The sequence below is a fragment of the Sapajus apella genome, unplaced genomic scaffold (assembly GCF_009761245.1).
Source record: "Sapajus apella isolate SASKATOON/1434 unplaced genomic scaffold, GSC_monkey_1.0 scaffold180, whole genome shotgun sequence".
In the NCBI taxonomy this organism is placed as follows: domain Eukaryota; kingdom Metazoa; phylum Chordata; class Mammalia; order Primates; family Cebidae; genus Sapajus; species Sapajus apella.
In genome coordinates, this window is record NW_022437120.1 from 1,435,540 (window position 1) to 1,452,520 (window position 16,981).

The following is a 16,981-nucleotide window of genomic DNA, read 5'->3' on the forward strand; positions in this document are numbered from 1 at the left end:
AGGGCTTCTTGTGAATGGTGGTCCACCCCACACCAGCCCGACAAGCTGCATGCTGCAGGGTGGGGGAGTTCTCCCTGGTGCAGACGTGCCATTCCACGTACTGGTGGAACACAGCAGGGCTGAGCCATGGAGGGAAATCAGCTGAAAGAAGAAGTGAGAGCCTCTGAGCATGAAGGAGAGAGCAAGTGGGGAGCGCCATCAGCTTGGCTCCAGGATGAGATAGAAGGGAGAACTGGTGACAGCTTGAGACGTGAGGGAAAGGGGAGCCTAGGCCTGCCTGCTCTAAAAGGGATAAGGCCCAGCATAGGGAACAGAAGAAAGGTGATTTTGAAAAGTGGGTGTGTTAGTCCATTTTCACACAGCTGATAAAGACATACTTAAGACTGCGTAATTTATAAAGAAAAAGAGGTTTATGGACTCACAGTTCTATGTAGCAGGAGAGGCCTCACTATCATGGTGGAAGGCAAGAGCCACATCTTACATGGTGGCAGGCAAGAGAGAATGAAAGCCAGGCAAAAGGGGAAACTTCTTACAAAACCATCAGATCTCATGAGACTTATTCACTGCCATGAGAATAGTATGGGGAAGATGCTACATGACACAATTATCTCCCACTGGATCCCTCCCATGTGGGAATTATGGGAGCTACAATTCAAGGTGAGATTTGGGTGGGGACACAGCCAAACCATATCAGTGGGGTCCTCAGGAAGCGTGAAGGTTGCTCAACAGAAGGATGACAATGTGTTATTGTCCTTAAGGTAGGGTGAGCATAAGCACATTCGTTCTGACATGCGGGAATGATGTAAGAGACTATGTGAAGGCTACCTGGGCAGTGTGGTGGTTCATCTCCTATGTCAACTTGGAGGGCGTCTTTGGATAAGATTGACATTTAAATTGATAATGTTTGAATCAAAGGATTGCCTTCCATTGGGTGAGTGGGCCTTGTCCAATCCATTGAAGGCCTGCATAGAACAAAGAGATTAACTTCCCTGCACAAGGGGAAATTCTTTGTTCTCATCATGGCCATCACTGAGAAGCCCTTTTGAGGGTAATGGCCACAGACAACAGTCCCTGCCATCACCCTTCAGCCTCTTGACTCAGCCACACCTGACGTCATCATGCCAGCCCTGGATATTTGTTCGTTGGGTTTCTTGTTGTTGCTGTTGTTATATGTATCCATAAATGCTCCATTTTGGAGGGCGTAGTTGGAATTAGGTGACTGTCACCTGGAATGGAAAGAGTCCTGACTAATCCACAGACCCAAAGTGCGGTCCCCAAACTGGGGCTCCAGCCTGACTTTCTGGCTCTCCCAGTCCCAGGCTCGGGTTCCATCCTTCAGCCCTGAGCTGCAGCCAGATCCTCGGCTGGAGATGCATCCTCACGCACCCTTCCTTGGTTAAAAGAATAGCCTCTATTTTATTATCAGTAAAAAATAGCTCTGAACAACACGTGGGACAGGGAACAGAGCAGGAGCCAGGATCTGGGGCAGCCTGGCTCTGGGACTCCCAAGACTCGGGAGCCTATAGGTTTCTGCTTGACAGAGGTTTTCATGTTCAATACTTTGAAGGGCCTGCCCTCCAGCTGGGTCACCTTCTCAATCCACAGGTTGTAGTTTGCCAATGAGGTGTATATCCCTGGGGTGTTCTTCTCTCCACAGCTCTTTCCCCAGCTGATGATGCCTACCTGGTACCACTTCTCACCAGGCTCTGGGGTGCAGACCAGAGGCCCCCCACTGTCACCCTGTGGGTAGAGAACACAGCTCAGCAGGAAGTCCCGTTCTAAGCTGCCCATCTGAGGCTGGGCACAGCTCATTCTCCAAGAGGATTCCTCACTTCCTCAGCCTCCCCAACTCCGGCTGCTAAAGGACATTTCCTCAATGCTGACCTTTACCCACCCATCTCTGCTCTGTGGGAGGAGCATGTGGCTGCCAGATTAGCTCTGAAGGTCGTGTGGGTGTAGAGCTTTGGGGGTGGGGTGCTGTGGATGAGACAGAATGAAGAGTGGGGAGGAAGTGAGAGGACTTGATGAGAAAAGACCACTCCATCTGCAGCACAGAGAGACACAGGCCAAGGGACAAGTAGAGACTTGTTTTGAGGGTTTTATCAAATCAAGAGGCTCTGGAAAGGGCAGGAGAAGAAATGGGACATGTGAAGAAGTGTTGTAGGGATAGGAACTGGGTCTCCTTTGTGTTCTTGGAGAGGCACAGGGAGAAGGACATTCCTTTTTAATTCAGCCAAGCTTTTCAGAATGTGTGATCCTTCCAGGATGGAATCACATGGTCTGTGACTCCCATAGTTATCCACTTATGTAGAGCTTCTGAACCAAGTCTCTGCCATACCCCACGTCCACATACATCAAACAAATGCCCCACATCCTTCAGTACACCTTCACACAAAGCAGATGAGTCTGCAGGAGGAGAAAGGGCTTGCTGAAGGTTCTATGGTAGCCTGGCTGAGATTGGAACTCAGGGTTTTCTTTTTATTAATTTTGAATTAGTCTTTATGGGTACGTAATAGTTTTATGTTTATGGGGTCAACATGTTTTGATATAGGCATACAATGTGTAATGATCAAATCGGTGTAATTGGGGTATCCATCCCCTGGAGCATTTATTATTTCTTTGTATTAGGAATATTTCAATTCCACTCTCCTAGTTATTTTGAAATATACAGTTGTTATCTATAATTGCTTATTAGTTATTCATTCGAACTGTCTTTTTGAGCTCCTTGCCTGCAGTCCCCACCTGCTTTCCTTCCCAGCCTCTGTAACCATCATTCTTTATCTCCATGAGTTCTTTTATTTTAAGCTTTCATTTATGAGTGAGAACATGCATTGCCTTTCTGTATGTGCCTGGCTCATTTCACTTAATGTAATGTCCTCCAGTTCTACCCATGTTGTTGCAAAGGACAGGATTTCATCTTTTATGGCTGAATAATACTCCATTGTGTATATGTACGGCATTTTCTTTATCCATTCACCCACTGATGGACACTTAAGTTGATTCCATACTTTGGCCATTGTGTATAGTGCTACAATAAAAATGCATGTAGGGATGTCTCTTCAATATACTGATTTCCTTTCTTTTGGATGTATGCCCAGCAGTGGTAGTTCTATTTTCAATTTTTTGAGTACCCTTCATAGGGGAACCCAAGATTTTCTTATTTAACTTTTATTTTAGATCATAAGTTACATGTGCAGGTTTGTTTTGTGAGTAAATTGCATGTCACTGGAGTTTGATGTATAAATGATTTAATCACCCAGCGAGTAAGCATAGTACCTGACAGGTAGTGTTTTGCTCCTTACTCTCTTGATACCCTCTACCTTTAAGTAGGCCCTGGTGACTATTGTTCCCCTCTTTGTGTCCATGTATATTCAACCTTTAGCTCCAATTTATAAGCGAGAACATGCAATATTTGGTTTTCTGTTCCTGCATTAATTCACTTGGGATAACGGCCTCCAGCTGCATCCACACTGTTACAAAGGGTATGATTTTGTTCTTTTTATGGCTGCATAGTTTTCCACGGTGTATATGTACCATATTTTCTTTATCACATTCACCATTGACGGGCATCTAGTTTAATTCCATGTCTTTGCTACTGTGAATAGTGCTGTGATGAACATATGCATGCATGTGTTTTTTTGGTAGAATACTTTATTTTTTGGGGGTATGTACCAGTATTGAGATTGCCAGGTTTAGTGGTAGTTGTGTTTTAAGTTCTTTGAGAAATCTCCAAACTACTTTCCACAGTGGCTGAACTAATTTACATTCCAACCAGGAATGTATAAGCATTCTGTTTACTCTGCAACCTCACCAACATCTGTTACATTCTGACTTTAATAACCACCATTCTGACTGGTGTGAGATGATATGTCATTGTGCTTTTGATTTGCATTTCTCTAATAATTAGTGATATTGAGCATTTTTTTCATATGCTTGTTGGATGCATGTTTGTCTTCTTTTGAGAAGTATCCTTTCATGTCCTTTTCCCATTTTTTAATGGGGTTGTTGGGTTTTTGCTTGTTGAGTTGTTTAAGTTCTTTATAAATTCTGACTATTAGACCTTTGTCAGATGCATAGTTTGCAAATATTTTCTCCCACTGTGTAAGTTGTCTGTTTATTCTGTTGATAGTTTCTTTAGCTGTGCATATGCTCTTTAGTTTAATTAGACCAATATTTTATTTTGTTGCAATTGCTTTTGGAGACTTCCTCATGAAATTTTTGCTAAGGCCTATGTCCAGAATGGTATTTCATAGCGTGGCTTTCTTCTAGTGTTTTTACAGTTTTAGATTTTACATTTAAATCTTTTAGCCATCTTGAATTGATTTGAGTTGATGGTGAAAGGAAAGGATCCAGTTTCAATCTTCTGCATATGGCTAGCCGGTTATCCCAACATCATTTATTAAATAGGAAGTCCTTTCCCATTGCTTGTTATTGTTGACTTTGATGAAGAGCAGATGGTTGTAGGTATACAGCTTAATTTCTGAGTTCTCTAACCTATTCCACTGGTCTATGTGTCTGTTTTTGTACCAGTACCATGCTGTTTTGGTTACCATAGCCCTGTAGTATAGTTTGAAGTTGAGTAGCATGATGCCTCCAGCTTTGTTCTTTTTGCTTAGGATTGCCTTGCCTCCTTGGGCTCTTTTCTGGTTCCATATGAATTTTAAAATAGTTGTTTTGCTAATTCTGTGAAGAATGTCAATGGTAGTTTGATAGGGATAGCATTGAAACTGTAAATTGCTTTGGGTAGTATGGCCATTTTAATGATATTGATTCTTCCTATCCATGAGCATGGAATGTCTTTCATTTGCTTGTGTTGTCTCAGATTTCTTTCAGTAATGTTTTGTAATTCTCATTGTAGACATCTTTCACCTCCCTGGTTATCTGTATTCCTAGGTATTTTATTCTTTTGGTGGATATTGTGAATGGGATTTCATTCTTGATTTGGCTCTCAGCTTGTATGTTATCTGGCATATAAAAATGTTACAAATTTTTTTACATTGATTTTGCATCCCAAAACTTTGCTAACGTTGCTTATCAGTTCTAGGAGACTTTGGGAGGAGACTATGGGGTTTCTCAGATGTAGAATCATCTCATCTGCAAAGAGGGATAGTTTGTTGTCCTTTCTAGAGGCCTTTCATTTCTTTCTCTTGCCTGATTGCTCTGGCTAGGACTTCCACTACTGTATTGAATAGGAGTGGTGAAAGAGGGCATCCTTGTCTTGTTCTGGTCCTAAGGGGGATGCTTCCAGCTTTTGCTCATTCAGTATGATGTTGGCTGTGGGTTTGTCATAGACAGCTCTTATTATTTTGAGGTATGTGTAACCCAGGATTTTCTGATGCCAAAGCCCATGCCCTCTCTACCTTTGTTGTGTTACTCTCTCACCGAAGGAGCTGAGCAGCTACAATCTTGCAAGCAATCTTCAGTGGAGAGATGATGTCCCATTTTGTGATCCTAGAGAGGTGACTAGAATTAATGGAGAATTCTAACCAACTCTAATCAGGGAGGATGATTAATATTTCCTGGGCATGATGTGTGTATTAGTCTGTTCTTGAATTGCTATTAATAAATACCTGAGAATCTCCAGCCAGGACACCTTCTCTCCACCTTTCAGAGCCTTTTTGTTTTCATTTTACAAGATACTATCCCATGCTTTTAGTCGTACTTAGTGGGAAGGGCTGAGAGAATTGTGTTTAATCCATTTCGTTTGGAACCAGAAGTCTCAATTCTGTATGCATTTTTTTGGATAATATTTTAAATTGTCCAGAAAGTGAAGAAAATACAAGGTTCATATGTCTCATTTTGGTCCCCACAGTGTTTGCCACATGGGGAACTCCTAACCCTAATGCCATGCTGCACCTCTGCTTCCTCTTTTCCCTTTCTGCCTCCCACCCCTGTTCCAGTACCCACCTTTCAAGGCTCTCATAGCCTATCAGAGAAAACTACCAATTTTCTCACATTAAACCATACATTCCTTGTTATTATTCTAGATAAATATCTTCCCTTTCCATGGGACAGCCTCTCCATTACCATTCAGAATATTTATCATCTGCATTTGTGGTTTTCTACCAACAACCACGTCCACTGCCTGGCCAATGGGCAAGCCCCTAGCCTTCAGCTGGGACTAAGCAGATTCATCAGGGTGGTCACTTTTAAGATGAAGAGAGCATCTCTGAGCATTAAAGACAAATTATTCATCATTCTTCCTTAGAGCCAGAGGAAGCTAATTTGTGATTTTTTTTTCTCTATTTTTCTGGGTATCAATAATTTTTTTAAAAAGTGTATTTGTTATATTAAAGAGAGGCAAAGAGACCAGACGTTGGTTCAATGAAACCCACATGCAACACCCAGTATATTATCATTGTCTGTTTATCCACTGCCTGCCCAGGAGACTGTAGGCTCCCTTAGGAGAGGAACCATGTCTCATTTATGGGTCTCCAGGGCCTTGTATACTCAACAAAGGTTTCTAAATTAATGCATTAAAAGTGACTGCTTGTATAGATACCAAATCCTCCTTGGACATTTTTTTAAAGATTTCCCAGAAATGGGCAGGGTGTGCTGGCCCATGCCTCTAATCCCAGCACTTTGGGAGACCAAGGCAGGCAGATCACCTGAGGTCAGGAGTTCGAGACCAGCCTGACCAATATAGAGAAACCCCGTCTCTACTAAAAAATACAAAATTAGCCAGGAATGGTGGTGCATGCCTGTAATCCCAGCTACTCGGGGGGCTGAGGCAGGAGAATCACTTGAACCCAGGAGGCTGAAGTTGCTGTGAGCCAAGATCATGCCATTGCACCAGCCTGGGCAACAAGAGCGAAACTCCATTTCAAAAAAGAAAAGAAAACAAAGAATTCCCAGAAATGAGAAAAGCCTTGGAGCCCTGTCTACCTAGTGTGCCTGTTGAATATCAGAAATAGTTAAGCAGGGCCGGACGCAGTGGCTCACGCCTATAATCCCAGCACTTTGGGAGGCCGAGGCGGGTGGATCACGAGGTCAAGAGATCGAGACCATCCTGGTCAACATGGCGAAACCCCGTCTCTACTAAAAATACAAAAAATTAGCTGGGCATGGTGGCGCGTGCCTGTAATCCCAGCTACTCAGGAGGCTGAGGCAGGAGAATTGCCTGAACCCAGGAGGCGGAGGTTGCGGTGAGCCGAGATCGCGCCATTGCACTCCAGCCTGGGTAACAAGAGCGAAACTCCGTCTCAAAAAAAAAAAAAAAAAAAAAAAGAAATAGTTAAGCAGGGTTGCAGCATGTTGACTCCCAGGTGTGCTCACCCACAGCTCCAGAAGCTCTGCAATCCTTATTCCCATGGCTGAAGGCCCTAATTCCCACACATTTTCCAGACTCAGAACTGTCTATTCCCAGCAGACAGAGGATACCCTCACACTGGCAGTTCTAAGCGGGTGAGGACCTATAAGGGAGGGAGGGTATCCTCTAGTTACCTGGCAGGCATCATAGCTCTCGTTCTTATATCCGGCACATAGCATATTTTTGGTAAGTTTTGGAAACACCTTTGAACATTCCTCCCAGTCCATGATGACCATTGGCGCTTTCATCAGATCCATTTTCATAGAGTTTTTGTCAGCTGGCCCAGAAAGAAAGCACATTAGAGAAGCCACCAGGCCAGACGTCCCCACGCTCAGGTGCAGCTGGCTGTGCCCTCGGCCCTGCACATCCCTTTGTCCCCAGCCCCCGTCCGCTGCCTTCACAGGCTCTGCAGCCCCTCACTTCCTTCCAGTTACCCCACGCCTGCAACTTACCCACTCCCCCAACTACTGGAATTATTCTTCTCATTCAAAACCAAATTTCTACTTCCAAGAAGGCTTCTGCCTTGACTCCAGTCAGCCCCACAGACTCAACTTCTTGCACCTGGCTACTGACCGTTTCTCAACATAATCCCGCCTCTTCATTACATTTGCCTTTTGTGACATTTTACTACACGAGGATGGCCTTTCCTTCACATAGGGCCCTTGAAAGTAGGTTTGCACTCCGGGTGAAAAGACTTTAGGTTCTCAGCAAGGGCAGGTTGGCAGAGAGTGTTGAGATGGGATTAGAGGGGATTTGCAGAAGCCCCTTCTGGGCTGCCAGATGCCGGGAATTCACCTGGATTTCTCTCCACCTCATTAGCTCTGACCACAAAGAGATTTCACATTTTTCTCTTGATTGAAGATTTTGAACTTGTACATGCCCGTGTACCTCCTCCCCCTCTTCTACCTTTCCAGAAGTGCCTGGAGCCCAGAACCAAGGTCCCACCACTTTCCCTCTGGTTGCTAAACTCCAGAAACACCCACAGTTGTCCAGGCCCGGGCTTGCTGCAAATCGTCCCTGTGGACCAGAGTCTCGCTCAGGCTGCTGCAATGCTTTTCTAGTCTCATCCCCTCCCCTCCTATCTATTTGCTTTTGGTTTCGTTGGGTTTTCTTTGGGGACAGTCCAGCAGGCCCTACATCATATCTTTCTGTCCCAGCAGACTTTCTTCTATTTTGGAAAGTAACAGCGTAACAACAAGTAACAACAGATTCATTTCTAAGAAGAACCAGGCAATGCTCCAGGACTGTGAAAGCCTAGAACAGGGTGGGCATCTCTGATGCCTGGAGGAGCCAGCCAGGAAACATCACTGTGGGAATCAGGGAAAGATGTTTGTGAATACAGAGCGGAGAGTTTAAATTGGATTAAACACACAAACCACACTGCTCTGCGCTGGCTGGATCAGACTGCACTAGGGTGCTGGCGCAGACCTAGCGTCTCAGCTTGGGGTTTCAGCACTCAGAAGGGCCTAAGGTTTGGGTTCTGTGAGCCTCCACCATGCGGGAGTCTGCTCCAACACAAGTCCCGTCCTCACTCCTTCCTCAGCTCTCCCCCTTCCCCCGCCTCCCCTCTCCTTCAGATGCAGTGGCTCTTTCCACAGGGGAAGCTGATCAGTCACATACCAGCATCCGTCTGGCCCCAACCTGCCACCCAGCATTCGCTCCACGTGGTGGGGCCGGGCTGTGTGGGGACACAGATGGGTACTTTCAGGTCATCAAGCCTGATGGGCGAGGCCAGCAGCAGCAAGGCAATGTCATTGTCCATGTTGGCTCTCTTAAAGTCCTTGTGAATAATGATGCTGGCGACCTCCTTTATCTCCATGGATGAGCTAGTTAAGTCGTTGGTCCCCAGCACGACATTCAGTTCTTCTGGACTGGTGGCAGAGAACCAGAGAGGGGCAAGTGGAAGGGGCAGGGAAATCACAAAAATGGTGGAATTGGCTGTGCCCAGAAACCTTAAATCCCATATAGTTCCAGGACCTTTAAACCCTACTGGGGCTGTTGCTCAGAAGGTGTGAGGATTGGAAAAAGGTAGGGGAAAAAAAACCAAAAACAAAAACAGAACACTGGGTGAGCAGACCATAGCCACACCACTGCACCCTCAGGGGCCTCGGAGCGTGAATGAGGTGCTTCTGTCTAAACACAGCAAAGGCAGAGACGGATTTGAGGAACTTTACAGAGCCCACAAAAAGCCACCTGACATGGATTAAACTGGCCTCAGATAGATAAGGCATTCATTATTGCATCTGTTCTATATCATCAGTTGGCCTACCAACACTTTAGAAACTCAGGACAAGAAGTTAGTCTAGACCTGCCACTGACCAAGCAGACAGGATCTTCAGTAATCAGCTCAGGTTCAGTATCTAGGATACTGATAGCCCATGACAGCATGACAGCAGGTGCCACAAGACTCTTTGGTTATGCCATGATGAAACTGTGCCCAGGCTTTTGCTTAACCCTCTAAAATCAGCCTTTCTGTGTGTCTTCAAACTTCCTTGAGCTGGTATAGCAGAAAGCACAAGTGCTATAGCCAGAAATTGAATCCCGTTCCTATATACTAGTTGTGTATCATGGGTGAGTGGCCTCAATTTATTGGACCTCAGTTTCCTTATCTATAAATGAGGGCCATTCCTCCTACCTGCTCCAGGGGTCACTGTGTGATTAAATGAGTTAATAGAGGAAAGTTTCTTAGCAGGGTCCCCAGTTAGTCATCAGTAATGCCAGGGGTCCATCTACATGCCGTCACATAGAGAATGCTCTACACAGACCAGGAAAGTAGGGGGTCAGATGGCCCAGGAAGACAGGCTTCAGAATTAGAAGGATTTTTCCCTAGACAGACTTGAATGCCTTAGGAGAGGCATGTGGACCAAGCTCCTTGACTTCATCAAGCCACATGTGTTCCTGGAGAGGACAGATGTGACCTCATGGAGGTTGTCGCCATTGGCCCTGGGTGATGTGAGGAGGACACAGCCTCAGACAGGCTGCCTCCATGTTCCCAGTGCTGCGGGGTATGCCATTTGTGCTGACTAGAGAGAGACTGAACAGCCCCGGGTTCCTCCCAGCCAGCACGTGTGGCTGAGGGGAGGGTACCCTGAGAAGCAGCAGCAGGGGGCTCGTGGTACTTACAGCACCTCCTCGGAATATAAGCAGTGAGCCGCAGTGAGAATCCACCACTTGTTGAGGATGGAGCCGCCACAGAAAGGTTCACTTCTTGCCTGAATGCTCACCTGCCACGGAAACTCTCCCACCTCCGCCTCCACCCCCGCTGTGATTCTGGAATACCGAGTTCTTCCCTCGAAAATGGATCTGTCGCCACATTCTGGTGAAATGAAAGAAAAAGGAAAGGAAAAGGAGCAACATTTAGTCAGCATCCAGTGTGAACTGGGGACCCGGCTGGGAGGAAGAGGCTTCCGAGTGGATCTCCTCATCCCCATTCTAGAGGGGAGCTCACTGAGGCTGGCGAGCCAGGCAGCCCTCCTGACATCGCCGGCAGATGCTCTATTTTGTCTGCACAAATCTCAGGAGGCGAATCAGACCCACTGGCTCTAACTCCATCCAGCATTTATGATCTCAGGAGAGTCACTTCGCTGAGCTTGTTTCTGCTGTCATCCAGGAAAAATTGGAAGAAAAATAGTGTCTGATGTCAACTATCGGTGGTGGGCAGGACCATAGCCCCCCACCAAAGAGGTCCAAGTTCTAACAGGCCTTGTCCCTAGAACCTGCGAATATTTTAGCTTGCAAGGAAGGAGGGGCTTTGAAGATGAAATTTGGGTTGCTCAGCACTGCCCTCATAGTGGGGACTTTTCTGAGGGGCCAGTGGAATCACTGCAGCCCTTGAGAGGGTTGGAGGGAAGCAGAAGGTCAGGCAGAGGAAAGGCACAGAGATGCAACGTAGCTGGCTTTGAAGATGAAGGCAGGGGCCCAGAGAAGCTTCTAGAAGCTGCAAGTGAAAATGATTCTCCCCTAGAGCATCCAGTAGAAATGCAGACCTGCAGCACCCCGAATTTAGCCCCGGAGGCCTGTGCTGGAACTCTGTCCCACAGTACTGTAGGATGAGACGTTTGTGTTGTTTAAGCCGCCAAGTATGTGGTCACTCATTTCGGCAGCCCTGGAAAATCACTAGGGGGACACAGAAAAGTGCCAGCACCTACTGGAAAGCCCTGGCTGTTCTAGGCTACTCCAGGCTGAGCAGCTCTTTTATTGGGGGATTGAGAGCAAAGGTGTGGCTGCCTGTGCTGAGGCGGGAAATTCTCCTTCCTGACAGAGGCTGGGTCCGGCTCCTTGCCCCCAGGAAGAGCAGATGCTCCATTAATATTTGCTGACTTGAACGTCTGCCTTGTGTTCTGGAACAAGGCATGAGTTTGACTCTAAAAAGCCTAAGACCCTCTTCTTGTCTTTTTCTTGCTGTTTGTTTTCCAACGATCAGCTCAACAGAAGCTTTGAGGGTTTTGTCATTTGGGTGACCCCGTAGTGGTCATTTTTGGTTTAAAATAAATACGGGAGTGAGAACTTAGCAATGTGCATCCAGAGTCTTCTGCTGTCAGCAATGCATAAAGTCTGTCTTTGGGACTTATGTTTCCTTTTTTTTTTTTTTTTTCTTGAGAGAGATGGAGTCTTGCTCTGCCATCCAGGCTGGAGTACAGTGGCATGATCTTGGCTCACTGCAAACTCCGCCTTCCAGGTTCCAGAGAGTCTCCTGCCTCAGCCTTCCAAGTAGGTGGGCCTACAGGCATGTGCCACCACGCCCAGCTAATTTTTGTATTTTTTGGTAGAGACAAGGTTTCACTATTTGTTGATCAGGCTGGTCTCAAGCTCCTGACCTCAGGTGATCCACCCACCTCGGCCTCCCAAAGTGCTGCTGGGATTACAGATGTGAGCCACTGCGCCCGGCCTTTTGGTGCTTTTGGATCCACACTTCCTCTCTGATTTTAGTTACATAGGACACTTACTGTGTGTCAAGCACTGCCACAAGCACTTTACAAGCACCCATTCACTTGGTTGTCATAACTGCCCTATGGAGATAGGCCCGGTTCTTTTCATCCTCACTTTATAGTTGGGACAACTGAGGCACAGGGTGGTTAAGTAGTTTGCCCAAGGTCACACAGCTAGTCAGTGACTGAACCATGACATGAGCCCTGGGCAGGCTGGCAGCAGAGCTGGTGCTCTCACCACTGTCCCACGTGGCTCTGTGCCTAGAATGTTCTTCCCCCATGCAGCTACCTGGCTCACCTCCTCACTACACCTAAGAATCCCTTGTTTGGAACAGCGTTCCCTGACCTGAGTCTGAAACAGCCCTTCCCATCCTGGCGACTCCTTATTTCCCATCCTGTGTTACATTTCTTCATTGCCTCCTCGTTACCTTAACCCCTGCATCATTCGCCTGACTCTGGCACCAGAATGTAAGCTCCACATGGAGACGGCAACATACTTGTCTGGTTGATAGCAGATCCCAGGGTCTGAAAACCACCATGGTGTGGAAGAGGCACTCAACAACCATAAGTCATCCTGTGACTCAGTGGCTCCACTCCGGGAGTCTGGAAGGCAGCACATGTGTGCAGCTGATGATGTTCACTGCAGCGATCTCCATCATCGTGACAAACTGAAAATAGTCTAAATGCTAAAGGTACATATCATGAGGCATGCCTCACCCACAACATTATGCTCATGGGGAATTTTTAATGGCACAGAAAAATGCTTGTAATATAAAAGTGAGTAAAAAAGTCAGGATGGAACGCCGGGTGCGGTGGCTCACGCCTGTAATCCCAGCACTTTGGGAGGCTGAGGCGGGTGGATCACGAGGTCAGGAGATCGAGACCATCCTGGTCAACACGGTGAAACCCTGTCTCTACTAAAAATACAAAAAATCAGCTGGGCATGGTGGTGCGTGCCTGTAATCCCAGCTACTCAGGAGGCTGAGGCAGGAGAATTGCCTGAACCCAGGAGGCGGAGGTTGCGGTGAGCTGAGATCGCACCATTGCACTCCAGCCTGGGTAACAAGAGCGAAACTCCGTCTCAAAAAAAAAAAAAAAAAAAAAATAAGTCAGGATGAAAATCGTTATTTAAAACTTGTGATTTCATTATGTTAAGAATGTGGGTTTGTAAGTATGGAAGGAAATACATCAAAATGCCAAGTGGCTGTGAGCCGGATTGGATGGTGGGCAGCTGTGATGGGTGCCCTCCGTCTCTCCGTCTGAGATGCAGAACGTGGGATGTGCTCAGTGCACACTCTGGGGCCTGACAGCCCAAGCTTGTATCCTGGCTCACTGGCTTATTCACTAAATGATTTAGGGAAAGCTACTTATCTTTGGGTATCCTCCCTTTCTTCATTCCTAAAATAAGCGTAAGATAATGCCAACCTTAGAAGACCGTTGTGTGGATGAAATGAGAGGATGGATGTTGAAGTGATTGACAAAGTGCTTGGACCAAAGTCTGCTCTCCAGAATTAACTGGCAGAATTTCCCATAGCCATTTTGCACCAAACTCCGCGTGGGACCCATCCCCCACATTCTTGATCCTGAGATCAACCCACAGCATCAGCCTGGAAGCAGCAATGGAAGTGGAAACGGCTGATTCTGAGTGATCTGAGCAATCATGCATTTGGGGCCCCTTGCAGTGGGACACCAGAGGAGCATGTTCTCCTGATGCTCTCCTGTCACTCTCCCCACGCCCTGTTCACGTAGAGTGCAGCGGACCCCAGGCCGGACTGAAGGAGGCCAGGTGAACGTGCTGCGTCCTGGGCAAGAGGCGGTGTGCACTTGCCCAGGCAGGCAGCCTGGCATTGTAGTCCCCCAGTGCAGGCCAGGCAGACAGCTCTGCCATTTCTCCATGGGACAACTTTGGGCAAATCCTCATCCTCAGTGAGGTTCTGAGTTCCTTGCCTGCACGTGGGCTGAGAGCAGATGCCCCACTGTGGTGCTGTGGGCGTGAAACACAGGGAAATACTCAATCCCTAACAGTTGCTAAGTACCCCAGTGTCCCTGATGTCTCAGCCACCCTCTTGGAGAAAGAAATGAGCCATCAGGGAGCTGTGGGAGGGCCGGCCACAAGGACAGAGGCACGTGTGCACTTGGCCTGACTGAGCTAGGCTTCCCTGGGTATCTGCGGCTCCTGGAAGCCTGGTGCTGGTGGGAGCCACAGAGGCCCAGAGTAATGGACCCCTCTAAGTGGGAGGACTCAGCCTCAGCAAGTACTAGGTACGAGCTTCAGGACAGCCTACTATTCCTTTGGGGATAAAGTGTCAGTTTTCAGAACCAAAACTCATGGTCAGACAGGTCAAACACTGGGCTGGTGGAGAGAGGAGAAGAAGGAGAAGTGGTTTGGAGGAGGGGCATGTGGGGACCCCTGAGCTGTGACCTCATGTTCTGAGATCCACCCTCCTGGCAGCCATTCAGTTGGACTGTGAGCCCCCATCCTTGCCCCTTCTGCCCCTGTACTTACCACTGATGGGGCCCAGGGAATGAGTGGGCAAAGGAGGGCGGTAGCCCTTCCTAGCCCTGCCTAGGAGAGCCACTCCAGCCTCTGGGAGAGGAGTCCGTGGACCAAGCTGAGCTTCTGTGACCAGGGACAGGAGCAGCAGCACTAAGAACAGGAGCATGGCCCTGGGCTATGCTGTGGGTCCAGGGGTGATGGAGGCCAGGGCTGAGGGAGTGAGGCCAGCACAGCATCCAGCTCAGATCCAGAGCCCCCAGGTGATGTCACAATGGGCTGCGGAGCCAAGAACTCGGACTGCAGCATGCAGACTTCTTTACTGGCTCTTTTGTTTCTAGGACAGCTGCACAGAGGCGCCTCATCCTCAGAGCCTTTCTTATCCCAGGTTCCCTTCTCCCTGACCTGAGTGCCACCCAGCTTCCTGAGTGTATTAGTCTGTTTTCATGTTGCTGATAAAGACATACCAGATACTGGGTGATTTATAAAGAAAAAGAGGTTTAATGGACTCAGTTCCAGGTGACTGGGGAGGCCTCACAATCATGGCAGAAGGCAAAAGGCACATCTTACATGGTGGCAGACAAAAGAGAATGAGAGACAAGTGAAATGGGAAGCTCCTTATAAAACCATCAGATCTCGTGAGACTTATTCACTACTATGAAAACAGTATGGGGGAAGCTGCCCCCATGATTCAATCATCTCCCACTAGGTCCTTCCCACAACATCTGGGAATTATGGGAGCTATAATTCAAGATGAGATTGGGGTGGGGACACAGCCACACCAGATCACTGGGCTCTTGGGCACCCTGCTTTCAGCCGTCGTCACCCCCAATCCTTTCTTGAGGCTCAGTTCAGGCCATGGCTTTTCTGTGAATGTGGGGTAAGGTCTAGGGGAGGGGTTTCCAGCCTGGACCCTCAGAAATGGGGCAGAGCCCAGGGAGGCCTGGAGGCTTCTGCCAGCACTGGTACCCTGTGGGGTACAGCTGCCTGCTTAGTTCTCTGCCCAGGACTCTGACCTGGGGCCCCAGTGCAGCCGCACAGGTGAGGTTGAGAGGTTCTGGCCTCCCCTCATACCCTGCCTGGTGGGTCCCAGTTCCCCTCCTACCACCTTCTAGGTGGATCCCACATGGCCCCCAAGTCTCCTGATGGGCCCCTCTGCATTCAAGATTAAATACCCTCCTCAGATGGAGGTTCCCGGTGTGTAGCCTCACCAGATGTCAGTGACTCAGTCATGGGCTTTGGAACTTGTATGTCTTTAAAAATTATGCACCCCTCAGTGCACTGACCCAAGTGGACTTCCCCATGCAGCCTAGGCGCTGCCTTCATGGCCACTGGCTGTGCTTAGTGGTTGGAAGGGACTTATGGGCTCAATCCCCAAAGCGATCAGATGTCTACCTGCCCAGTCTTACCTCCTTGGTTTTCTCATCTCAACAGAGGAATACAATGCTCACTGGCATGCAGGTTACTGTGAGGCTTAAAGTAAGATCGTATGACTGGGGACGTGGCCTCTCACAGGTGTGGCTTGAGCTGCTTCCTAGGAGGAGAATTCCAGGACTTCTCTGCTCTTTCTCCCAAGGCAATAGTTGCTCCTCACTGCTCAGGCATTCCCTCTGAGGCTGAGCCACAGCCTGTTGAGTGGCCCTGGGTGGTCCCCTCCCCATCTGCTCTGAACCATGCCTCACCCACCTCTTCAACAGGGGATGCCTGGCCCTGATGGAGGCCAGGACTTTCCTGACTGGCAGGTAGGACAGGAGCCCACAGCACATCCAGGCACCTGGTCCTGGTCTCACCACTTAGGCTCACTCGTTGGCCCTCAGGGTGGCCTCCTAGGGAGCTCCCTGGCTTTCCTCTTGCCCTCCTTTGGGCTCAGGTCCCCACTGGACCTGCCACTTACACACCTGCTATATGCCAATGCTTTCTCCTTTACTCAGTTTCTATTGGTTTTGGGGTTGGGGTGTGGAGGGGAGGAGGAGCCTGGGCTCCAGGTCTGTTGAGGGAATGGAGGATGACAGCTAATCTCATGGATGGGGAGACAAGGGGCACAGGCATATCCACTGCAAACTGCTCATTTTCGAGAGAAGTATCTGAACAAAATCAGTCACCTCCAGAAAGATTGATTTCCTGCTGAAGACCACTCTGAAGAGTAGTCTATGTCCCTCCCAAGAACATGACTTAGGTCCTATTCTTGTGAAATCCTCGTTCACTGTCCAGCTCTGCTTTGCAAATCTTCACAGCAATGCTGGGTTGCAC

At 48.0% G+C, this 16,981-nt stretch overlaps 1 protein-coding gene across 1 annotated transcript; it reads right to left on the minus strand.

Annotated features, from left to right (window-relative positions):
- Positions 1-1,244: 1,244 nt before the first annotated feature.
- Positions 1,245-15,011, minus strand: PRSS55 (serine protease 55). Its single transcript, XM_032268338.1, has 5 exons — positions 14,744-15,011; positions 10,433-10,625; positions 8,930-9,180; positions 7,444-7,586; positions 1,245-1,740 (listed from the first exon to the last, which is right to left on the minus strand). The coding sequence occupies exons 1-5, from the start codon at positions 14,898-14,900 to the stop codon at positions 1,423-1,425; spliced, it is 1,062 nt and encodes a 353-aa protein (XP_032124229.1). The 5' UTR covers positions 14,901-15,011; the 3' UTR covers positions 1,245-1,422.
- Positions 15,012-16,981: the final 1,970 nt, after the last annotated feature.